Raw genomic sequence first — 27,022 nt, forward strand, 5'->3', positions numbered from 1 at the left:
AGCTCTGTGGTCAGATCATGAGGTAACAGAATTGAAGAAATAACTTACAGCTGACTAAAAGGGCTACACCAGTCTGAACGTATGCAGACTCATGGAAGCATCCAAGAGAGCTGTCACTGATAAGCTACTCTACCACAAGCTTAATAGCAAACGTATGCTTACTGTGACTCAGAGCACAATATGACTCCCTGCCCTTCAACACAAAAAAGAAAACAAATAAAATGAAGAGAATGTTGCTTTGACATTTCCAATCAGACATTCTCAGCTTGTAATCTTGCAAGAATATTGTCAGCATTGTAACATTCGACTCATTCAACTCTTCTACGTCATGCAGATGAGGAAAACTCAAGTGTCTTGAATTAGCATAGCATATTAAAAATAGCAGTCAGTGACAACTGCAAACTGTTGTTTCTCATGCAGGCCCTGGACACTTTTGTATTGGGGTGGGGGAGAGGAAAGATTAGAACAAGTAAGGAAAGTCATGAAGAAATAAAATGAGAAGTGAAGATCCTACTGGCAAGGCCCAGAACACATTGGAATTTACCATAATATAAAGGAACAATGATAGTGGACATCTCTTTAGTAGGCAAAATGGTTTGCATTTGGTTTTATGTATGCTATCATTTTTTATCTCTTAGGCTCCCCCAAACAAATCCCAGAAAACCAATCATAATGCTAATAAGCTTTTTCAGTCTTAAAATATCTACCATGAAGCTATAACAGACTGAGACCTGACTATGTATATATCCTACTATTGAGGATATAGTCATACATGTCACAGCACAATACATAACATAATGTGCATGAAGTCACATATCACATTGTGTAAATATACAGAATGATGAATAGTTATTTTCTTGCTTTTCTTTCTCTTCAGAGGCAAAAGAAAAAAAACCATCTGCTTTAACAGCTTCCTAGATCTCAGTAGAGCTGCCCAGGGAAGTAGACCATATATCATGTACATACATTATTTATTAACAGAATTTGGCCTAAGGAAGGAAAAAAAGATGATTCTTGGGTAACATTAATCTTTATGATTATTTTTTTCTGATAAATATTACCATTTAGCCAAAATTGATGAAAATCATGAAAACAAAGCTTCAGTTGTATTTGTTCATTTTTCCTTTTTAATATCAGAACACATAACTGTAAGGTCATCAGATGAAACACTCGTTTTCTGTTTCATTTTACAGCTTTTTGAAAATGAAATTATACTGAAATCTGAACAAAACATACTTCAGCTGAACTGTAATGCAGAGGTTTGCCAAAAAAATGTAATGCAATTTCTCTCTGTCTCAATTCATAATGAAATTATCAGTTGTCAAAAGTTCTAAAGAAAGAGAAGTTCCAAGTTTCATTTAGGGCTAATATAATACTTGAAACACTTTAGTTCCCTGTTTCCTGGGCTTCCTACGTGACCAAGTCAGTAGCTTCCATACAGTTGGATGACAACAAGAATTCAACTTAGCACGTGTTGAAAGTTACTAACCTTCACCCTCAAACTACCAGCGCTATTGGCTCAGTAACAGATAGTATGATCCTACGTAAGAGGGAAATGCATGAGTTTAAAACACCTTGAAGAATAAATGCATTCAGGAGGGTCATGTAGCTATACAAGATACATTTATAAGGTAAGTTCAAATCTCTCTGAATTCTGTTATTATTAATACTTACATAGAAAGTAACAGTAATTACTACCAAACCAGATATATCAGCCTTGTATATAGAATATTAAAGTTCATACTAGAGTTTTTAGAAGAAAGACTTTAAGAACCTAGGATCAATAGGCAGAAATTGGAGGGTGGGAGAAGGAAGGGACCCCTAAGGATCAAAAACAACAAATAGAAAGAAACAGTCAAAATTCAGCACTGGAAAAGGCTAACAAACGTGTGCTCTAGAACTGCCTACCAGGGCTTGGTTGTATAACACAATGCTCTTCAAAAAAGGGAGCAGGAAACTATTGAGCAGAAAGACTGGAAAATTTGAAGACAGTATAAAATTATTTGAAATAAACAAGAGCAGAGAGAGGAGACAGAGTATTCACAAAGCTCGATACACAAGTATATCATAGAAAAATATTTACTATTGACAAATGCAAGGGAGCGCACACTGGCAGGAATACCTGAAATTATTCACACACATCATCGAGTTCTAAATCAGCTGTAGCCATTTGCTAATAAACCTTGAGTGTCACAACAGATAGCTTTTGAAAATAATTTGCTTGATACCCAGCAGCCAACAGAAAAAGCTTAGAATTTGTCAGGATGTATAAAGAATGAGCCTGAGAATAAAAATGAGATTACAATGACACTACATAAATCAATAGTAAGGCTTTACTTGGAGTGTTCAGTCATGGCTACACAGCTTAACAGAGATATAAATGAAATAAGGGATCCAGAAACTGACAATAAAAACTATTAAACTGCAATTACTTCATATCTTCTAATCCAGAGTTAAGTAAGAAGGCATGCTCTGAAGGAAGCTTACTAGATTCTCCTGCATACCATTTGTAGCATCAAAACAAGAGGGCATTCAGTGAGTGAGGTTAAAATGATAAGAAGAAATTATAATGAATATAAATTTTCATGCTTCAGGAAATCTAAGCATCAACCACTAAATACCTGAGGTTACAGAATACTCCTTGGATAGGTAATTCCGCCAGTGACTGTTAAGTAAGGTTTTGGCATCTTTCTCTTCCATGTAATTGAAGCCACCACTGGAGACAAGATATTGACCGGCAGTGTCTGACAGTCTCACAGTTCTAGCGCTTCATTGTTTAAACTGCAGACACAGATCATGAAAGAGCTGACACTAAGAGTATATTGCTAATATTCAATCATGAGGCACTTCTCACATGTGATTTTTAAGAGGCACAGTTCTCCAGGTAGAAAGCAAAGCTGCAAAAATGCTAAACATTTAAAACTACTAGAAACCATTTGAAGATAGAAGGACATACAGACAGAAAAATGCAATTTTCTCATCAAACTCAAGGGCCAGGAACTTCTCTTTACCAGGTGTAACTTCTTAATGTGAATGAGACTACTGACTCTAGACCAGTGAAGCACAACCAAGATCACAATTCAAATACTGTGAACCCTTTGACACGTTAACAAAAAAGAACATGTAAATACAGTCCAAACCCATGTCACCATGTTCCTTCCTGTCACCTCTGTTTGGGTAGTGCCCTTAAATACAGGCTTTCCTTACAAAAGTCCATGTACACTGGAAAAGCAAAACCATTAAATGTTATGTTGTCAAAGTTCACTCACACAGACTCTGATCAAGGCTATGCCATGGTCTGCATATTTGATCCCTGATTCAAGTTGAAGTCACAGCAGTCATTCACACCACTGAAATACAAAGGGTGCCATGCTGAATCTTGCGTGAAAACAAGCCTTCTGAAGAAGTGACGATAACAGAAGATTATAAAAAAAAAAAAAAAAAGGACAAAGGAGCTCTTAGCTCTTGATAAAGGAGAAAAATAATCTCACTCATTGCAGAATCTGTGAAGCTTCTGGGACTTTTTATTGACAGAATTATTTTTATTTTTTTTAAACAACTTAAGCACTGAAACAACCTCCATTGAAAATAAGCTGTCAAAGTATTTCCCATAGTTCTCCTCTGTGTTGCACCACAGCAAAATCATAATGTAAAAACCAAACATGGGCAGCTTTATTCAGACTGGAAATCATATTGTGTGTCCTTGATGCTTTCCCTTCTAGTATCCCTTTCATAAATACTTTCACTTACAAGAATATCCACTAGGATTCTCCGTTAAAATCCACTTCCTGTTAATGGGATTGTGTGAAATTTGGTCATAAACAACTCAAACGGCTACATTTTGATTCAGACATTTCCTAAGTTTGCTTTCACAGGAGTTTTTTCATTATGTGTGAATTATTTGCTCTGGGACTCTTTCTAGCAAAAGAGAGTCACAGAATCCAAGAGAAGGCACAAGGCTCAGCAGTAATACATACAAATACACAGAACAGCAGCACTTAAGAAATTTAATTTCTGTTATCACAATGATCTTGGTACATTAATACCTATATATTTATCCTAACTTTTTTAATAACAGTTTATATGTCCAGAAAGCACCCTTATAATGGCAGAGGTCTCAAGCATAGTATAGGCTACCGTTTAAGCAGTGATTTCTAAATTTGGCCCAACATTTTGTAGTGAATTTCCTTTAAGAAAGATTTCTCTTAATGATTTAAATCTCAAATAAATATACCAATATCCCTTAATATTTTTAAATGCTTATTCATATCTAATATGAAAAAGCACATCTTACATCTTATTTGAAAGGTTTTCCCTTAAACTACTGACTTCTATTTATAGACACTGAAACCTGTAATCCCCAACCACTGCTGCAAAGAACTTTGCATTTGAAAAACCACTTCATGAAAATGCATATTCATTACGAACACCACACACTATATGTCAACAAAAGTATGCTTTTAATCTACTAAAATCGCTTTCTTAAAATTAACATCAAAACATTTATAATTTTGTTTGCATTTTTATATTTAAAAATTTTGACCTAGATATCATAACTAAGTTAAAAGATTCTACAAACAAGCCACTGCACCAAAATCACTGCTGAAATAAAACTGCTTCCTGGATATTTTTAATATTCTTTGAATTTGTGCTCACAATCAATGTAAGTATCTGGTGTTCACATGAAGTAAAAAAAAAAAAAAAAGTCATATAGTCCAATGACTTCTGTAGTATTTATAAGAGTAAGTTAAATATGTGAGTATATCAGAAAGGCGCAGATGTCCTCCATATTATAATGAAATTTTAGCATTTATTTCTCAAGAGTTTTCTAAATGTTCTAAATTCACCACAGTAGGCATCACTGAGGAAACATATTGGCCCTTGCTCTGAGGAGCTTATTTGCCTCAGCCCTCCAAGAGCTGACTGCTCTAAGCAAAATGAAATCAGCTTCAGACTCCGAAGAGATTAAATATCGCAGCTATTTGGTAACTGTACCTTATAAAAATAGCTAATGAAGTCATTCCTGACCACAGTTCACACCCCAGCTGGCATGAGACAATAAATATCAGTGGGCAAAACCAGAAAGTGTGAGGTCTTTCTACTCTGAGCCTTGTTGGCAGCCTCGGAGAGGATCTTCCTGTGTACTTCATCCTTTTCTAAACCCCATGAGATGGAGGGAAGTATTCACTGACTTCTTTCAGTTTCAAGCATAAACAGAAGTCCCTATTTCTTCCTCAGGACTGCTTTCCAGAATCAAATTGGATATTGCCTCCCGTGGAATAAAACCAATTTACACAAGTAGGGGAACAAAATGAAGTATTTAATGTACAAGCATATCCCTCGTAGCATACGGATGGTATCTATCCCTAGCTCCAGACTAAATCCTCCTTGAGACTCCCTTTGCCAACTCTCATAACTACTTAGTTCACTCCATAAGTGTTAAAGTATAATGGTGGTTTCAAATATGTGACAACACTGCTTAGACAATCCATGAAAAAATTATATTGTCTGTAAATTAGACTTCTTTGTAACTGTTTCTGGCATTTTTTGTCATAGTACCTTAAAAGCACCCCTATGAGGGATATTATTGTTTGAACTGGCCACAGGAAATCTGAACAGAATAAAGCTCTTTCAAGCTTATCAGTGAATCTGTGATGGTGAAAGCAGCAAGGTAGGCTACGTAACTTTTGTCAATAAAGTCCACTGTATGGTATATACTCTCTAGGTCAGGTACAAAACCCAGTTCCACAGCAGTTTTCTGCCTTTTTTTTTTTTTCTCTCTCTCCACTGTAGCTAGTGAGCTTTCTACACGAGGTTTAAAATGTGCCTCAACTAACTGACTGAAGAAGAAACCCCTCAAGAGCTATTAGTCCCTCTTCCAACAATCACTGGAGGGTCAGAGAACATACCAGGAAAGTATGCTTACTGCTCTGAGATACCTCCTTAAAACTATAGAGAAAAAAACATATCGTTGAGGCTGAAGAATATCATATTGATTAGCACCACCAAGCAAAATTAAAATGGTCCTTCATTATAAATCCCTAAAAATTACACTGTTCTTTATCAGGTACTAATTGGTACAAACATTAAAAACTGTTGGAATAATTTTCAAGCTTTTGCAATATTAATACACCTACCATTTGTAATTTTTCAAACATTACTTTGAAGCTCCTGTAGCCAATTATATAGTGTTATTATTAATTACAGCTTGCAGCTTGAAATACAGTGTTATCAGTAGAGTTCAGCTGCATAAATATAAAAGTAAAACTTAACATTGAATTAAACTGTTTCCTCTTTGTGAGGGTATGTTAGAATATTATGAGTTGTGAAAATGAATTTGTTAAGCTTGAAGCCAGTCTTTAAAGCAGAAGTATCTCTGGGGAAAAGGTTGTATTTCATGTATTGTACTTCTTCAGTCTTTAAGTTGCAAGATTTTTTATTCTTTTATTAAATAACATCTTGGGGAGGGCAAAAAAAGAAAGTATTCATCAGCTTATTTACGAGATATAAAAACCTTTAGCTTTATATCAAAGGTATACAAAGATTACTGCAGGAAATTTGAATTAATCTTAACAGCAATCCATTTTATTTATTTCTAAATTATCAATTAATAATTGAAGTAGAAAGGTTACACTCCCTTAAATTTTATTTTCCTGTTCAACCCTCCCCACTTCCCATTAAACTTTCATTTTATCCATTGAAAGCTTTAGAAGTCCAAAAGATATTAAGGGTAAGAAATAATCCAATAATTTGGAGAAAAGCAGAGATATAAAGCACAACTGTAGAAATACAAAAAAACTGACAAGAGACAATGATGACCCAAGAACTATGTCAAAGAAATGTCACAGACCATTCTCTATGTAAACAGTATATAACAAACTACATCGAAGCCTGAAACAATCTATATAAAGCTACTTTAGCATTCATTCAGTATATGTATTCAGTGTATGTATTCATTATACTTAGGTATATAGTCATTAATGTGACTGTAATGGTAAAATATTATGAAGGATCATAAAGTAACTGCAGTCCCTTCTCAGAAAAATGCTATTAACTGCAATATACCACGATAAACTGAGTAGGTAAAGCTAAAAAACCTGTTCCCAAAAACAAGCATTCAAGGGTACACACTGATATTAAGTACACCGTTCTCTTATGGGGTAAAGCTGCTACGAAGTTCTGTCATTTTGGCTCAGTCAAAGCTCTGGTCCTGAATCATCTTTCCTGTCTTCTTTACACCTCTGGCAAGACATGGAAAACTGACTTACGAGGAAAAAAGGATCAAGCAGAATTAAATTTCTCACCTATCCTTAATGATCAGCTACAGTTCCCTGCCTTTATCCTTTTTACCTCCTCTTCTGATAGCTTTATGTTTCACTGCCAGTACACATCAGTGTTTGTGCCAATTTTGTGTTGACCACTAGTGGGGATAAAATCTGTCACATAGCATTTCATACACTATTTGTGGATTTGATACAATTTCCAGTACAAACATTGCACTAACAGAGCAAGTACTCTGACCCCAAAAAGATTTTTCTGAACTACATGTTTTTGTATTCTGTAAAAAGTGAAGAAGGATCCCATGATTTTCACTCTGATGGTAAATCCATTTGGTATCTAATAGCATGGAGAATGAACCATTAAAAGAAGTCTGATTAGAGACTTTCCAACATTTATTTTGCCAAACATTAACAGCAAAGTAAACAGAATAGTGATATTCAGCATGACAGTTTAATGAGGACTTGGTAAAATGTGATTCCTTCTTTTCCCCTTTATAGTTTCTCTTGGTGAGACAAGTTTCACTTTAATGCTTAAATTTAAGCATTATCATTTTGTATGAATTCATTCCTTTGGCCAATGTACCAAAATTATTTGATCACGATGCCAAAATTATTACAGCGATATCATTGATTAACTTTGTAATGGGAGTAGGAAATACTATAAATTTAATCATTGTCTTCAAACACTAATGCATGGAAAAATGCATTTGAATAAGTACCATTCCCTATTCTCCATACAATCATTGTCACGTAAAATATTTAATTTCCAGCTCTGCTCTGTCCAAGACAGGATCTTTGTCATTCACATGAGAGCAGATTTTGGTATGTAATATATTCTGTGACATGTCAGGGTGGCACCACTTTGACCTTTTCAGTATTCCACATTTCATTTGGGAGCCTTCCTTTCTGCGTCTGTTACTGATTAAGAAATAGAAGTTGAACAGTGGGCCAAACAAACTGGAAATTAGAGGCAGAGTCAAGCTCATGACAAATAAGTACCTGAAATTATAAGTACATTAAATTAATCTCTATTTTAAAAAACATATTTAAAACCCTAACCCTTCTTAATTCTTAAGTGACTGGAGAAAACTTTTAAAAAAACAAATAAACAAAAACCCAAAAAAACCCCAACCTTTCCTATTTATATTTTCAAAGCTGCTATCTCACATGTCCTCTCAGGCACTGAACATTTTTCAGAAATGAATATATCAATTTCTTTCACATCCTTTCCTCAAATATATTGCTTTCCATTATGCTTATCTTCACATTCATTTTGCTTCCAGTTGTTGGTTACTTATCTTGAACAGGATGTAAAGTACTCAGAAAGGAGTTCAGCTGTCCTATGCATTTTTATGCCAGCAGTACAAGGGGAACCTGATTAACTTAACACCCAGTTTATTAACATAGAGCTAGTAAGTTTTGCTGGTTTGTGTGCGGTCTTAAACTATGTGATGATTTTTATAAACCTACCTAGACTCTATAGTCTCAGATCCCATAATTAGATGCTATTTGAACTTTCTATTTTAAAAGCGTTTCCAGACCTCTGGTTCAAGTGAAAAGTCTGAGGACAGTGGATAATAGAATCAGGCTGGAAGGGACATTAAAAAAAAATCATCCAATCCACCCACCTACCAGCCCCAAGGAAGAACTAAGTAGACTTAATCCCTGGGCAGGTGTTTGTCTAATGCATTCTCCCTTATCCTCAGCAATGGAGGCTCCAAAATGTCCCCAAGCAAGCTGGTCTAATGCTTTAATGTCTAACCACTAAAAGGGGCTTCCTTCTGATCTAAACGGAATCATACTAGAGATTAATTCCGTTATTTCTGTTCACATACACTGCATTTGGATGAGCAAGTGGTCCTCCACCTTTCTGTAAAAGCCATTTCTCTATTTGAAAACATTGCTTTCCATCACCTTCCCTTCTTTGTCAATTCTTCAGGCAAACCTTGCTCAGTCACTCCTCACAGACAACGTTTTCAAGATTTGCGATTGTCTTTGTTCTTGCTTGAGGAGTCTCTCACCTTTTGTGAAGTGAGGGTCAAAAACTGTACTGAGTCAAAATGAGGCTTCACAACTGCCAGGCAAATTGGAGGATTACTCAAATTATTTTACAGATGGTACTGGAACCATCTGCATGTTCCAGTAAAACATAAGGAAAATAGGCAAGTTACCATTTACTATCATTCTCAGATCATTTTTTGAGATAGCATTTTCTGACCAGTCTTTCTGTATTCCTCATTTTGCAGATACTTCTTGTTGACGCACAATGCCTTGCATTTGTCTCTTAGATTGCATACTATTTTTTCAGGCCATATCTTCAAGTTTGGACTCTAAGAATCTCTTCCAATACAATCCTAGTCCTTCCAAGCTTGAAGTCATCTCCAGATTTTACAGGCATATCCTTCATTCCAAGTCCATCTGGACTAAACATGAAAATATTGGCTAGTACCTGATCCAGTATAAACCCCTGCCAAATACCACACAACACATTTTTCCTTTTAAACAGAAATCATTGCTAATTACTGTCTGAGCAAAGTTTTCTAAATAGGTCTGCACCTAGCCTATGATATTTTCACCTAAGTCACAATTCCCAAATTGCTTAAGACAATACTGTATGTGGCAGCTGAGATAACTAAATTCAAAAGGCATGACACCAGGTTCTTCTTCTCCAGCTATAAAGGTATTATCCTGTCAAAAAAAATTATTAGATAGCTTTGATACTATTTGTTCTTGACAATTCTGCACTGTGGTTACATATGATTTCCCTGATTATTTATTTCAACATTTTTCTAGGAATTAAAAATTTGATTTATAATTTCCTGCATCCCTCTGCTTTCATTCTTCAGAATCATCCGAATCCCTGGTACCCACAATAGCGGGTAAGTTGCTGTAAGCACAGAGATTGACAAAATCAAGTTCTCTAGTAGAGAACAAAAGTCGTAAGGGGAAAAAAACAAAACAAAACAAAACCAAACAACAAACAAATGTTATTTTTTATGTTTCTTGGTATTACACAGATCTTGTAATGTTTAGGACACCCATTCATGATTTTGACTGCTTTGGATTAATATTTAATTAATCTTAATAATAATAATTTAACAAGGGACAATGGTCTTTTTTTTATTCTAGGACTGATCAAGATCCAACTGACACAAACTCAAGTGACTGTGATCATAATGAAATCACTGTTGTCATTATTGCACCTATCTGAAGAACTCTTATATTTCTGGAAACAGAAAATGGTAAAAAAGTCCTGACCACTTTATTTGTCTACTTTCAGGACTCAGCAGAACTAGCTGGGCTGCAGATGGTTTCAAAAAAAAAGAGTGATTTTCAGCCAATGAAGTATTCAGGGAATGTCTGGGGCAGCCAATCTATTTGCTGCTGTATTTAACACAATAGATAAACCATCTCTTTTAGATATGAACTGTGGAAGAATTATCCATGCCTTTGCTAACTCCAGATCAAATCATTGTATTGTAATCAGCCTTAGCTCTCACATGAAGACATCTAGGATCTGACAGCATTGATTAGAAGCTAGAAACAGAATATTTATTAATTAACCCACCGAGCATATTGTATACACCAGTTCCCTAATGGCATGGATGGCTGTGTTTTTGTCTTACTGCCAAATTGTTGCGAGTAATCAGTAACATTTATGATTCAAGCATAAGTACATGAAACACACATGTACCTCCCTAAATGATTAAGATGGTCTCTGCATTTATGTGCAATTATTGAAAAAGGAAGATACTATATTTTCTCACCCACACTGACTTGAAAGAACCAGACTTCATATGTACACACCCTGAAAGTCAAATCCAGATTAATGCAGTCTTTCTGAGGAAGGACAGGAAGGCTGTTCACAATTTTTTTTTCTTGAAAGGATATTATTTTGTGTCATTTAACACTGTACTTAGGGAAAGACCAATTCTGCCCTCTTTCAAACCACCTGCTACTTATCATCTTATTCCTTGGTGTCCAAAACCTACTGCTCCTGAGAAATAACCATTTTTTCAGGCCAGAAATAACCACAGTAGTGTGGAAAAAAAAAAAAAAGAAAAAAAAAGATCAAAGGCATTTAAATATAATTCTCATAACAATGCCTGTATGTATATAGTACGTTTCATCCTGAAGGAAAAACAAGGAGGGTATGTCTTTGTACTTCACAGATTTTTTGTTGGTTTTCAAATTCATCAAAATTAAAACCCCTAGCTTCATCAGTGCTGGAACAAGGAAAATAAGGTCTCATTGGATTATGATTTTCCTAAAATAAATTAATTTCACCTCCTCAAATCTGGCTGTAATCCAGCAGGTGGTTGGTATTTGCCCCTAACTTAGCAAAATGCTCCCCCCTTCCAAAAGGGGCAAGAGACATACATCTTTTGCCTCTCTCAAGAGCTCTTCTTAAATTACTGCCAGAACTGTCACCTTGACAGACATGCAAGCAGCAAAATCATCCATAACCCCCTCCATTTGAGTCCAGGTAACACACCTGCAGGTGTTCTGATCACTCTGCATAGTCCTAGGCAGAGCTCCACGATGGTCTGTAATCCGGCAGCTACAAATACAAAACCTGATAAACATACACTCACCAATTTCTCTGGAGATCTGGGTGAAGGCCTCCACACCACTCTCTCCATAGTTGCCTTCGGAAGCCAGCGTTGAAACGTAGTTCCACCCAAGGGCCGTCACAATGTCAACCATGGCCTGTGCTTGGTAGGAGTCCGGTGGGACTACTCGAGAGAAAAAGTCGTACCTGGTGTTATCGCTCAGCTCTGGAGCTGTAGATGCATAGCTGATTTGAGGTATCTGCAAACAGAATGACAAGTCATTCAAGCCAATCTAATCCCATTTTACATCATACACTTGTATGTTTCAGGCTTAAAATAGATTATGCACAGGCATTGAGCAGAACTGAATATCTTGTTTTAATTAAATCAACTGATCAGAAAGCATTTCAGATTTTGTAAAATGTCATTCAAGTCTTATTGTATAACACCCTCACCAAGAAATAATGCATTCTGCTTTTCTCCAGATGTCATGATTCTTGACATGTAAGTGTAACAACTTCTTTTTTTGATCCTGGCTCTGATAGGAACAGGTGAAGAAAATAAAGGAAAAAAAAAAGGAGGAATTCTTACTATTACTACTGAAGATGAAAAGGTTAGTTTTAATGACTGTGATTCCTAAAAATGCTACACTTAAATTTGATGAGTAAAATGTAATTATTTCCATTTCATTGTTTTGTTTATTTATGTACATGCAAGTGTGCTTTCCCATTTTATTCCTATTTTTCAAGCCTTCTCTGTTGCAGATTTTTTATTTTCCAGTTCTAATATGGTATTGTGCATGATTTAAGAATATGGAGACTACGATACCAAAAGCTATCTCATGAAAAAACACCAAAAAAAAAATTTGTCTGTATACAGTATACATATAGAGAAGGAGAAAGGTTACAAGGATGGTAATATTTGTAGAAACCGCCACAATATTCTTTGTAGAAACAAATACACAAAAAACCCCCACTATATACCTGAAATACATTTTAAAAATAAATTTTCATAGGAAAAAAAATGTAGGTTGATTTTCTATTAACTCTTATCTTAAACAAATGGTTTGGCAATGTCCAGAAGAAGCTGCCTGTAAGCAATATTCAATTATTTTGAGGAGTATTTTGGTGCAAGAAAGTTTAATTAACATTTATGCTAACTTAAAAGGGGAATGATTTTCGCATTTAAAATGGTAAAACTGATTAAATAGTCACCGTCTTGAAATGAAAGATACTCCAAATATTGCATTGCATTTGTAATTTATACTAATAATAGGTGCTTAATTCATATCTTACAAAACATAAAATAGTCTTCAAGAAAGCAATCTGAACAGAGTTCCTAAATTAATTCTGTTGAGAGCTGAATTTAGCTCTCAACATGGTAAATGCTCACTGTCATATTAGATGCTATATTAGAAGGTTTCAGAGCAACCCTTAGGTCCTGTACAGTGCTTCCTCAGCAGCACAAACTAAAAAAGGAATCTGAGGAAAATATAAGGGATTCAACGAGTCTGGTCATTTACCATACCTGCAAAGACAGTGTAGACTCTTACAGCCTGAAAAAACAGTTTATAGCCTAAGGGATGGCAAAATCATTTCTCAGCCAGAAGCAAACAAAATAAACTCTTATGTATCTTGGCTATATTCTTCTTTAAGAAATTTTCTACTCACAGACACACCTCAGAATAAATAATCTGAAATGTTGTAATAATAACAAAAAAAAAAAAAAAAAAAGGAAAGGGATTGATCTGGATCCGGATCACAGAAAAAGTAAGGTAAAGGTTATATCTCACAGAAATCAGTATTTCTAACACAGCAAAGATCCACCAAGTAAAAATAAAGGATAAATTGTCCTTACAAAACTTGCCTTGTATAAATTCCCTTTCCTTCAGAAGATGTTTGAAACATCTTTATCTCTTTACAGACAAGAGATTTTGACATGTAATAACACAATTATGCGCATTTAGAGCACATATCATTCCCTTTCCAAATTTGCCTTATTACTCTCTAAACCAGTCATCTTTTTCCAGACAGAAAAAAAAAGTAAAGACAACCTCTATGATTTTACTCATTTTGCTCCTCAGTGTGCCATTTCACAAATAGTATGGTATTGTTGCTTTGCCGAAACTTATTTCATCAATAATGCTCATAAAAACAATACCACTAGGAGATCTTTTAGACAGATACTTTGTCACTGAAAATCTTGAAGCCTAGACCATGGAGTTATATCCATTAACTTTCTCAGTTCCTGTTTTCTTTAGGCATGAGATGAATTACAAGTCCTAGACATGTGTTTGTAGGAGAGACATTGGTTCAACACAGCAATGAGATGTTTCAGACCAATATCACTTATTTGAGGCCTTGGAAAATACAGAGAAGAGATGCTACTTTCCTACTTTTCAGCTCTTTGTTATTTCAGCTTCTTCCCTAGAGTTATTTCTAGTAACAGTGGAAGAAAACAGAAGGTAAATACAGTCCAAACCCAATACCCTGAAATTATTTGGCACACCTAGTAGGCTTAAGTCACCACTGTATTATAACTTCTGCCGACATTCTCTAAATAGCAAACCATCCCTAAGTTTTGAGAAAAACGGTTCATGCAATGGAATATGTAGTTATTTTCCTTCTTTCTTTTTGTATACTTCCCTCATGGTTATAGACAGCACTTTACATTCAATAATTTTCTCCCTAAAACTGCAGATCTCCCACTCAGAAACATCTCATGGATTTCTTTCTGTGAAAGCATTTTATGCGAAAGTAAACTTCCTTCCTTGCCTGCTTTTAAACATACATTTGTATACAGGGGGGCACTGAAAAATAGCTTTAAAATTTGAGGATTTTGGGTATGTTCCAACAGTTATACAGTTACTGAAAAGACTTGGAACAACACTCAAAGAAATTGTTTGGCATGAGGACAAACTGTTAGGATTTAGTGGTTCAATAATCCATGAATGAAAAATATATACATGAAAATATAACAACTCTAGTTATGGACTGTAGGTTTAATAAACCATTTTACATGTCCCTGAGTACATTTTACAAGATAGAGCATAATGCTGGCTAAGCAAGGGAACTGTTATGCTCTATCAATTCAGTAATATGTGTTTTTAAAACCCCCTAAATACAGACTGTATTTATACTTTAAGTTCCAATGGCCCCCTGAGACATTTTGAAAGAGACCAGTAAAGGGGTTTTATATTTCTCATTTGTATTGTGTTTGCATGGCAAGGTTTTGGTAGTGGGGGTCTACAGGGGTGGCTTCTGTAAGAAGCTGCTAGAAGCTTCCCCTATGTCCAATAGAGCCAATGCCAGGCGGCTCCAAGACGGACCCAGCACTGGCCAAGGCTGAGCCCATCAGCAACAGTGGCAGCGCCTCTGGGGTAACATATCTAAAAAGGGGAAAAAGTTCCTGTACAACAGCAATTGCAGCCGGAGAGAGGAATGAGAATATGTGAGAGAAACTGTGCAGACACCAAGGTCAGTGAAGAAGGAAGGGGAGTTAGTGCTCCAGGTGCCAGAGCAGAGATTCCCCTGCAGCCCATGGTGCAGCCCATGGTGAGGCAGCTGTGCCCCTGCACCCATGGAGGTCCATGGTGGAGCAGATCTCCACCAGAGCAGGTGGATGCACCCAAAGGAGGCTGTGACCCCATGGGAAGCCTGTGCTGGGGCAGGCTCCTGGCAGGACCTGTGGCCCCATGGAGAAAGGAGCCCACACTGGAGCAGGTTTGTTGACAGGACTTGTGACTCCGTGGAAGTGACCCACATTGGAGCAGTTCATGAAGAACTGCAGCCCATGAAAAGGACTCACATTGAAGAAGTTTGTGAAGGACTGTCTCCCATTGGAGGGACCCCACACTGGAGCAGGGGAAGAGTGTGAGGAGTCCTCCCCCTGAGGAGGAAAGAGCTGCAGAGACAATGGGTGATGAACTGACTGCAACCCCCATCGCCTGTCCCCCTGTGCTGCTCGGGAGGAAGAGGTAGAGAAATCAGGAGTGAAGTTGAGCCCAGGGAGAAGGGAGGAGTGGGGGGAAGGTGTTTTAAGATTTGTTTTTATTTCTCATTATTCTACTCTGATTTGACTTAATAAATTAAACTAATTTCCCCAAATTGAATCTGTTTTTCCCATGACAGTAATTGGTGAACAACCTCTTCCTGTCCTTATGTTGACCTATGAGCCTTTTGTTGTATTTTCTCTCCCCTCTCCAGATGAGGAGGAGGAATGCTAGAGCAGCTTGGTGGGCACCTGGCATCCAGCCAGGGTCAACCCACTACATCATTCTAGATTCCTCAACCTAAGTTTTCAAAATTAAATACAAAATGTATAACATTTACATTGTATTTAAGTGCTATATAGCAGTGTTAATAGCATACTTCCTTTGGGGAGAAAAAAAAAGGAAAAAATACCAATGGATTGTATAACTACATTTGAATCGGTTGTCACACAACAGCTGTCACATTCACTAAGAATGGCTAAAAGCATTCATGTTTGAATGTTCATTGACATTTTTTTTTCTATGCTTTCCTACCCTGTGGTTTGGCTGCTGCCTCCCATTAGCCTATAATCTGCTGATAAACTCTTGACTTCTAGTGGGAACTACCAGAAGACCCTCAGTCCTTTAATCTAAATCAGTGGTGGCTTCATCTCATTCTATTATCCAGTCATTGGCATCGGAAAATTATTCTGCATGCTTAAAAAAAAACAAAACAATTTGGGAAATAAAGTAATAAAAAACCCCAAAAACAATTGCTGAGAACTAAGTAGACAGGCTGGGTCTTCAAGATACATTCAAACCAAAATCAGCAGTCAAGAATAGTCTCTGGTTTTTCTTGATCTTTTTGTGTACATCTCCAAGCTGATTTAAAATTGTCTCTGAAGATCTCCCCTTCCCAGAGGATTAGAGAAGATGCAGCAGTCACTTTCAGAACTAACTACCCACAAAAAGTGACTGTGTCAGCACTTCAACAGGGGAACATCTGTACGAGATAGCCACCAAGCATTACTACAGAACAGATTTCTACTCCCTGACGGAGAAGGTGTGAATGACTTCAGATGTGCCAAAGGCAGCTAATGTAACTTTTTCATTTATTTCAGCCAAGTGGTAAACCACTGTCAGTCCCCCATACACTGGAAATAAAAGCCTCCCACCGCTCCCAAATTCAGGACTTTTCAGAGGGAAGCATTACCCTGGATATGCTTGGTGGATCCAGTGCTGGGATCCAAACCCAAAAACACAGAGGTATTGTACTGTGGATAGCAAAGGAAACTACATGACATAGATTTGCCCTTCCAGTAAAGCATCTTCACCACAGCAAACAGCTCTTAGTATGCCTTCTCTTCAATGACATGCTGTCCAAGTTTTGGACAGAAGTTCACTGGAACCTCTTCGGTTGAGCTTTCAAATCCATTTGCATGCTACATTTGTCAATGTGAAGTATCAGTTGGTCATTTCAAATGCCATCTTCCTTTATACAGCCTTTCAGCTGAAAGCATGATTTGGAAGCAGAGTAGCAGGCAGTGAAATGAGCTAAGCTCATAAGAAATATGACCTGAGGATGGAATCACCAGTAATTTTGAACATTACTGATTATGAGTTACAGCAGTAACTGTGCTGTACAGTCACCCAGCGTAATGGGCTTAAATCACTCACATCTTCAGTTTCACTACCCACTCAGTCCTATCACTAACTTTAACATATCAACTAGCATTTTATTTCCCTTTTCCATTCTCTCATCACTGAGCAGTCATTGTTTAGAGGAATATTAGCAATAGCACATTAAAAAGAGTAATAAATGTAGCTAACAAATTAAAGTCAACAAGCTTTAGGTTAGTGATTGCTCAATATCAACTGGCATTTTACCAACTAATAAAGCTTGTAAAGGAGTAAAATTGCTTGAAATAAAATTTGACTGTAGAAACATGTTTTCAACTTGGTGATTTTTTTGAATTTTAAATGTCTATCATTAATCATTAATGACCCTGTCTTTTCAAGATTGTTATTCCCTCTTCTGTACAGCAAGAAAGAGTTCTTTGAGTATAAAAAACTCAGAGGTGAAATGAATCCTCAGGGCCTAGATATTGAACAGTTGCTGGATGAGAACTGAGGTCACTATATTTTAGCTATTAGTCATATTTGTAAATTGCCATCAGGCAGAGCATCATCTTATCCTGCCTTTACTTCTGAAAAACGTGTCAGCCTGCAGTACAGTAATGCTAAAGTCATTCAGGGTAGACATTCAAGATTCAAAAGAGTTTGATGAAGCTTAATAACATTTTACACTATACCAGAAAAGATAAAAAATGTTATTTTTTGTTGCTAACTGTAGGAGGAGATGAAATGCACCCTGAAACTGCCCGTTTCTCTCCACTGACTATAAAGGGAGCCTGGGAGATTAAGTCAACTGTTACACACACTGGTAGAACAATACTGTAAACAGCTACATGTCTTCTGCTGAATCTCACAATCCCACTCATTTTGGCTACACATGACTATTAAGACCTCTGTGCACAGCAACTGATCAACTTCCTTCTGCAATGTCTTCATCTTTCCATCTATGACAAAAACTGAATAGGTCACCCATGCCATCATTAGGGACCTCGTTTCATTCATATTCAGAATAAACAAACATTAATCATCCTGGGAAGATATAATACATTAAGAGTCGGTAATGCCTTTGGAGATGTGAGATGCACTGTCTAATGCTCAGAGCAGCTGAGTATGATGACACTTTGCCAACTCTACCAGCTACAAACCACCTCTGCTAGAGTTGATGTTGTGGAAGAGTTTCAGCATATGAAGTTTTCTGATTCAGCCTCCTCCTATGGATTTTACCATGAGGAGGAGTGATCTGTGACAATACATTTCCCCAGTAGATGTATGTATTTACTTATATTTATAAACACATGTAATTCTAAACTGTATTTATTTACACATATACACTTGATGCTCTCTCTGTATGTTAAGGACACTCAACCACAGTATTTGTTGTGTGTCCCGCAATTCATCTTGTTTAGGAATTACCACAGATTTCCACCCCTCCAAGAAGAATATGTTCAGATCAGCTAGAGCAAAAGGAAGAAAAAAAAAAGGTATGCTTTTCACCTAGATGAATATAATTTGAAGTGCATTTAGTTCCAAAAAGTGTAATAGAATTTAAAAGCTTTGGAAAGGGAAAGAACAAAAGTATAATCTGAAAGCTGCCATTAGCTGATTTCACTTGGAAGGCAGGAATTTTTTTTAATCCATTTGAATTATTCTAAGTCATTCTATTTGCAGTAAATATCATAGCAGTTCCTCTCAAGGGTGCTTGCAATTCATACACCTAATGACAAGGAGCTAATGATAAGGTAGTTTCAAATCTTTTGAAAGTTCCCTATACTTTTATATGGGTTTTGTGCAAAGATATGGTCTTTGTGATAAAATGTAACATAGTTGTTGCTATTTTTTACCCCAAACACAGGGACAGAAGTGATCCATCACACCTAAATGGGTAAATTATTTTACTCTTTCTTTTCACTTCCTATTACTCCTTCACTGGTTTTACTTTACTTCTGTTGCCATCAGTTACCTTCTGAAGACATATTCCTGAGCAGAATATATCTTCAATGAGCTGCACTGATCTTTTCTTGAGAAACAATGCAGTATGGTTTGTTGCCAACATAATTATTTCTGCAACCATCATAGGTTGGTCTGGTATGTGAAAAATTACAGAAGCAGATGTAATCGCTAGCCCAGTGAAAATATGGCGATAAAATCAAACATACAAATCCTGTTTCATTACTGATTTTCTCTTTTTTCCTCAACTACAAACACAAGATCTATCACACCTATCTCTGATGGTCAAATGGACTAGCAACTACGGTATTCTGAATAAACTGAATTACCCTAGAGAAAGTAATTTCTTATAGTTAATAAACATAATTATATAGTATCCGATTATGGGATGAAAAAAATATTAAAGCTCCGTTGCACTGCATTCTATCCTCACCAGCCAGACTTTCATAAAGTCTAACCAGATGTGCTAGAACAAGCATATTTCAGTTTGTGACCTGCTGTGCTGCCCTGGTAGAACAGGGTGTGACAAAGGAGGTGACAAAGGAGGAATGTGTATAATATAAAGTGTTCAAATTTGAGAAGTAGTTTCCTTCCAGTGGGCTGAAGCAGGTCAGGGGCTCATTAGAAGTCACACAAGGAATACTATAGAAGAAAAAATTACTACTAATAATAACGTGATATCACAATCTCAAATCCTGTAATAGATGCAGCATCTACAAAACAAATTCACCACTCCAGAAAGTATGGGTCTCTGTGCTGTGTGATGCACTTTAGGGCAAAAACATTAAAAGGATATTTATGCATTACGAACATTTTTACAGCTGAAGCACATCTTGTCACACTGTGCATTGCTGTGTAACTCCAGGAGGATGAGAATCCATCTAACAACAGCTTGAACTGTCATCAATGTTCTGTGCAAGAGAGTCTATTGATAAATGTTTAACAATGGCATTTTCTCAGTAAGGGAGCTCTATTCTGGTATTTCCACATCATTTTAAATCCTGGGGTTTGCCTTTCTGAAAACCAACTACGTTAAGCAGTTGCACATTAAATTATCTACCATCTGTAGGCAGCCTCTTTCTAAATATTTTAAACCCAGCTGAGGTCCAAGCACTGAATGATAAACTGAAGCAGCAGCAGATCAAATGAGTAATATTCATACTGAGATCAAATCACAAGGAGGGGGGGGTGGGAGAGACCTTGAGCTTGGGAATATCTGTTAGCTCTTCCTTCACAGTCTCTTATGTTCTCCAATCATCAGATAAAATGGGAAGCCAAGGATGGTTAGATAATTTTAAGGACTTCTTAAACTATTAAAATTACTTTTCTAAGTGTGGGGTTTCCCAACAAGTAATTATGTGTATCAGCATATTAGACTTGCGTCAATCTCTGCTGAGCACAGTGTGAACTCTGATATTTCAAAGCTTTTTTAGCCCTACTTTCCTCATTAGAGCTTGTCACGTCAGTGTCTGAAACTGTAATCTTTTGATGAGTTTGAGAAAAATACACAAATATGTGCATTACTTTTGGTCTGAACTAACAAAGCCAACTTTTTATTATTATTCAGCAGTAATAAATTTACCGAGTAGCTCAAAGTATTCCTCAGTCCAAATTGGGTTTACTTTACATTCATTTACTAATTAGTACCATAGAAAGCACAGCAGGCAACTTCAGAGACTCACCCGTGGGGACACGCAGTTGTCCACAGGAATTTTTCTGGTTGCAGAGACCATCACTATGGAAGAAGAGGGTACTCTCAGCAGGATGCAAGATGGGTGCTCTGCTTAATGGACAATTCTGATCTTTGCATTCACTTTTTAATGCTGCAAGGCCACTTCAACTTACACCACTGGCTGATCAGTAGTACTATCCTTTTACTACCCATGCTGACAGCTTAACATGATAGACAACTGAAAAATATCATGAGGAGGAAATACAAATTTTGTATTGTTCACAGCTCTCTCCACAGTTGTAAACAACATGAAGATATGTAAATGGGTCTCAGCTGGCCAGACACATATGCCCAGTGCTTTAGCAGGTGATTTCATGTGTTCTAGGGTATGCTGCCTACACTTCAGCTATGACCCCAGGAAGCCCAGATTTCCTGTAATCTGTTTGCCCCATGCTAATGCCTTGGATACCTCATATCAGAGTGCATTAAGGGAATCCCTATGATTCACCACAGCTAGGGATTCCTTCTGCAGCACAGGCAGTTCATATGGCATTATAAAGCAGCATTTTAAACCCATATTACAGACCTGGAAGAAGAAAAATTAAAAGTACCCCTTTTTGGTGTGTTCAGATGATTTTTCTTCATTTCTTAAAACAATCAGACTTGGCAGTTAAACAATTTTACCTTGAGTTTTTAACCTTAAAAGTTACAAGAATACTAGCCAGTCTCAGGCCATTTCCAAAAAGTTAAATACTTCCTGTATTACCACAGTGAGATACTAAGTCCAGTTGCTACTGGTAGAAAAGTTGAAGAAAAGAAATCAGAACCTTTCCAATCAAAAGATTTGACATTATCAATGAATTAAGCTCTGAGGCCCACGGGAGTGATATCCAAGCCTTCCTTTCTATTCAAAATGTACTTTATTTTAAAATAGTAGGGTGGCTGTGAAAAAAAAAAAAAGGCATCCTCCTCCGCATGGGTCCTGAACACCATATGGCAGTCTCTTCCATCATTACCAGATTTCCATTCTGATTTCTGCCTTAAAAACTATGTTTTATCACTACATTGATCCATGGATTATCTTATCAGAAACATCATGGCAAGCAGAGATGAAAATCCAGGCAATCCAAGTGAGACCACAACAGTGCATTTGCAAAATACGACTATGCTGTCACTGGTCTAAAGACTGCAACATCTCCTACAGAATTTTGGAAAGTTGTGAAAACCTTAATATTTAAAATCCAGGAACTGTATGGGTGCATTGGAAATGAAGGATTCATCGGCAGGGGGCTGGGTGGGGAACAAAAAAATCCAAAAAATACTGATTACAAAAATTAATTATGTGATCAAACTGATTTCAAATAAGAGGAATAACCAAGTGTTTTGTTTCCTTGTGTCTAACAGCGTCAGAGTCTGGAATCATCAAAAGTACAACCTGACTGCCAACAGGCTAATCTTACATGGCCCTTTTGAAAATCCAAGCCTTGCAATATAAAAAAAGCAGATGTAAGTGCATTATCCACCATTTGGGGATTGTTCACAAGAATAACTATCACAATCTCATCATACAAAAACGAAGTCTCATAATATGGGCTCAAAAGTACATTGTGCAAAGTACAAAAGTACACCTTGTCCCCTACCTCCATCAAAAAACCCTATATTGAAAACTGCATATCCAAGCACTTAGTACCTACCATTTTCACCAAGGCATTTTGCAGTCTTGGGGACCTTAATGAAGTACATGGCGATTTGGAGACTGCTCCACAGCCAAAAAGTCAGAACAGAACAAAGAGTGCTCAGTCTTTCTAACTGGACAGTAAGACCAAAGAACACTGAAAATTGAGAGCTTAAAGGGGAAAAAAAATAGCACTTTAAATAGACTCCATAAAATACCCATAATAATACATGGTACCAAACAGAAAGAAAACCTTTCACAAATACCTGTATTTCATGAATTTTGTCATTCAGATAGGATAAGTACAGCATTACAAGTGATATTCAACACACACAAACAGACCACAACACAAGGAGGTTGTGACCATGCTCAGGCATACCAGAGATACCCTCAAAGTCTGAACTCATCCATCACTGGTTTTGACCCTGCCAGCAGTCATGAATAAAGTTTCCAAAAAGGAATAAGCTTGCCCTGAAAGTCAGGAATTACAAAAGAAATTATTCTGTTCCTATATAAGAATATTTTTATGTATGTAAGTATAAAATATATACACATATTCTATGTGTTGGGCCCTTTTTCTTTCCTTTCTGACAGAGAGATTAGTGGTTTACACTTCCCCACTGGGGAGGTTACCCAAATTTTGCTTCTAAGCTGTTATTGTTACTGACTCAAATTAAACAAGAAGGTGAGCTTTAAGAAAAGCACAGCTTGAAGGGAATAAGATCACTTGAAGAAACAGAAGGATCTTGCAGAGGTTTCCTACCTGTACAGCAGTATATTCTTAGCTGCACCATTTAAAGGAGAATTAGAATACTGTGGAAAGCTTTCTACAAATAGTTCAATACTACTTCTTATTGAACTGTTCCCTATTTCCTATATATAGATAGGTACTTTTCCCTGACGTTTTCCCCCTTTTCTTCCTATAACTCATACTTACTTTCCTCAGGCATTTCAACAACATAGAGTTCCCTCCTGATACCTTCTTGATGTTCTCTCTTTCCTCTATGTGAGCATCTCCTTCTTCCCAGATATCCCTTTTCCTTCACACCTTGTTTCCCTACCTCTTCTCACTCCCTCCTGCCTTCTCAATCACAACTTGACTGAAGTGAGAAAGAAGAGTGGACACTGATTAGTTTCTAGAGCGCTGAATTAGGATTCTCAGATCCAGCTCTGCTTTTCCCTTTTGGCAGCCTACGGTTCAGATACTCAGTGTTTCTGCCTGGCCCAGCAGAAAGGGCAAAGGGGAACTCCTCTGAAATAAGCCTGGAGAGGATCACTCCTCACTTTCCTCTACTGAGTAAGGCTTCCTTCCCCATAATAGGCATTTTTGCTCTCTGACTGCACTGGGCACACATCCACAAAGTCAGCAAAAGCAATATTTGATGTATGAAAAAAGTCTCTATTGGATGAGCATTTCACATCATTTCTACAAATTCTCCTTTTCCCTATTTTTATTCATTGCTATTTAAGTATAAATCAGTTTACTGTTATCACGACCATACAGCCTTGTTTGAGTGCTCGCCTTAGCCTTCCTGGCTAGTGTGATGGAGATTTCCTCCCTAGCTGTGACTCTCCAATATCTCTAAGTCCAAATACAGATAACATATAAGGCCCTTTTGAAGGTTCTTAAAAGTCCTCCTCAGTTAGGTTGATCCTGTAAGTCTGGCTCCACCATGAACACCCTACTTCAGCAGCTCAGCAGGATGCTGAAAGAAGGTGGTGTGAGGAGCTTTCGATAAGCTCAAAAAGCTCCATCACTCATTTCGTTTCCCCATTTCAGAAATCCCAGTAACACCCCATATTTCATTGGGTATCGATAGTCAGCGGCAGGGCTTGCTGACAACCACTCGCTGCTGCCCTGAGAAGCAGCTCCTCTGCCTGCCTTCACGCTCACAGTTATCGGTCCACCTTTGCCACACAGCACAGCCAGGCAGTGCTTCAGCAGGCAGCCAAGGCAACCTTGGCCCTGGGGCTCCGTACAAACCTTTGCTTCCACCTAAAAGGGAATGAAAATGCTCATGTCAGCCAACAACATATTTCACAGAATTCAGTGTCTTTATTTGGGTAGAACAAGAAACCAATTGGTCCTGTTCTTACCAAATATTGGGAACCTTTATACACTTCAACTGTTGAAGATTTTTCCTTTGACTGATGCAAAACATCTGTTTTTATGAACCCAGCTTTAGTACAGATTTTTCTAAGAGAACCCCACATTTACCAGTCTGTCTGCAGCTACTGTATGCAATGCATTGATGCACTGTTCAGTAGTCCTTGGAAATCTCCTTTTGTATACTGTGCACAGATGATTTGTATTAGGAACTAGAGTACCACTGTACCACTTCTGAATACTATAGCAGCTTTTGATGAGTGAACATCTTTTATTTTGAAATTGTCCTCCCTCAGTCTGTTGCTGCATATGTTAAAAGACCCCATCAAAAGCAAAATTACACTAAACTACATTTAAACGTGTCAAGTGCATTGAATAAACATTGGAGACATCAAAAGCCTGAGTGGATGCTCCTGATGACAAGTGGTGTGGGAATGCCAGCCTGTGCTGAGCCTGATACAATTCCATTTCTATCTACCTATTGCAATTGCTTCACAAACACGTTTCTGCATATCAGTGTCACCTATCCACTTCCAGGCAGTGGAAGAGTTCGTTTAAAATTGCCAACTGAAAGAGATTAACATATTCTTCCATGAAATATCAATGTCATCTACATCTCTTTAAAAAACAAACAAAAAAAAAAACCCAAACCCCAACCAACACAACTCTGAAGCATTTGTTTTTGATGTCTTTAGTCTGTCTTCTCTTTCACAGTTGCAGACCTTACTTTTTAATTATAAAGGTAACAAAGCACTGAGGTTTATCGGAACAGAATTTACAGGCTCTGTCCAGCATGTGGGCTCCCTATGTAATGTACACTGAAGTTAAGCACCTTGGGAATGGGATTCACATGATACTTTGAGCTACTCAGTAGAAAATACCAAGCAGGAGATGTGTCCAAGATCACATTTCTTTGGTATAGGTGGAATCAAGACTGCAGTTAACAGGCCAAAGTCATCTTCCACACATAAAACTGGATCACACTTCTAAAATCAAATCTGGAGAAGAGAACAATGTCATCTCTATTTTTTTAAAGAAAAGATAGTTGCCACAGAGCCCACGTTTATACACTTGCATCTTGACTCTTAGTTGCAAGCCCTTTTGTGTAGGGCTGACGACCTCAAGTCCCCTTCCTCTAGGTTAGGAACCAGTACAGAAAGGATTATAGCAAAAGCCGAAGAGTGAAACATGGCTCTTATGTCACTTTCAGCATGCATACAGCCTGAACCAGATCTCCCAAGGGATTGCTCTAACACTGAGACAGTGGCCAGACTGAGATAGGGAGGACTCTCCCACCCTCCCATGGTAACAGGGCCCTGTATGGATGAGTTGCATAAAGATGGACAACAAACAAGCGAGCAGATGTAACTGCACAGCTCTGCACTGTATCTGAGCTGGGGCAGGTCCCAGGGTCTGGTCTTCACTTCCTGAGGTACGTCTGACACTGAGTAAAATATTATTTGCCAAACATGTAGGCAATAAGCTAACCGCCAAGGTAGCAGCCTTCTTGGAGAAATGCAGTCACAGAACTGTAAATGCTAAGAGAATCTTACTGGACAAAATTAGACACCAGAAGTTTCACACATCTTTACAGATCACAGGCTGAGATGTCCAAGTGCCACTTTAGGCACATAAGAGGGTTGTGTGAGGTCTTACTTATTTTATCTGGGCTAGGTAGTCCAAATATAACTCTCATCTTTATGAAAAACATTGAGGGGTCCAGTTGTATTATACAGTTTCCAAACAAATCTGAAATCTTCTGTGTCAGATTTCTAAATAATTTCAATTTCATTCCCTATTAGGATAAGAGAAATTTCTGCTTGACAGAATTCCCCATACAGTTAGATTAAGTTATTTTCTATACATTTGTATGTCAATCAGAGTCTTATCTGTTATTTCTGAGCATTTTTCCCTGCACATTTTATACCACATCATTTCCACTCACTCAATTTGGCTGAGCCAACAATTAACAATATTTTACTCAAGAGAGAGAAAAATTTTGACTTTATATACACAGGTGTCACAACAGTCAGACTCTAACAAAAAGAGTGAATTGTTTCAAATACACTTCACCCTGTACAGAGGAGAATTCTGTACAGAATACCTAAGAGTAAAAACTGAGCTACTGCCAGCGCCTGTGCTGGTGGCCAATAGCTCCCAATTCCCTCTGCCACTCAGGGTGC

The 27,022-nt window shown here is 37.4% G+C and overlaps 1 protein-coding gene across 3 annotated transcripts in view; it reads right to left on the bottom strand.

Moving 5' to 3' along the window:
• Positions 1–27,022, bottom strand: part of GRM8 (glutamate metabotropic receptor 8) — a 362,097-nt gene that overhangs the window by 278,814 nt on the left and 56,261 nt on the right. For all 3 annotated transcript variants that reach the window (XM_074827653.1, XM_074827656.1, XM_074827654.1), the window contains exon 3: positions 11,876–12,092. In XM_074827653.1, the coding sequence (XP_074683754.1) occupies positions 11,876–12,092 (217 nt within the window). The remainder of the gene's footprint in view (positions 1–11,875; positions 12,093–27,022) is intronic.

The sequence above is a fragment of the Strix aluco genome, chromosome 5, assembly GCF_031877795.1.
Source record: "Strix aluco isolate bStrAlu1 chromosome 5, bStrAlu1.hap1, whole genome shotgun sequence".
Taxonomy (NCBI): Eukaryota; Metazoa; Chordata; class Aves; order Strigiformes; family Strigidae; genus Strix; species Strix aluco.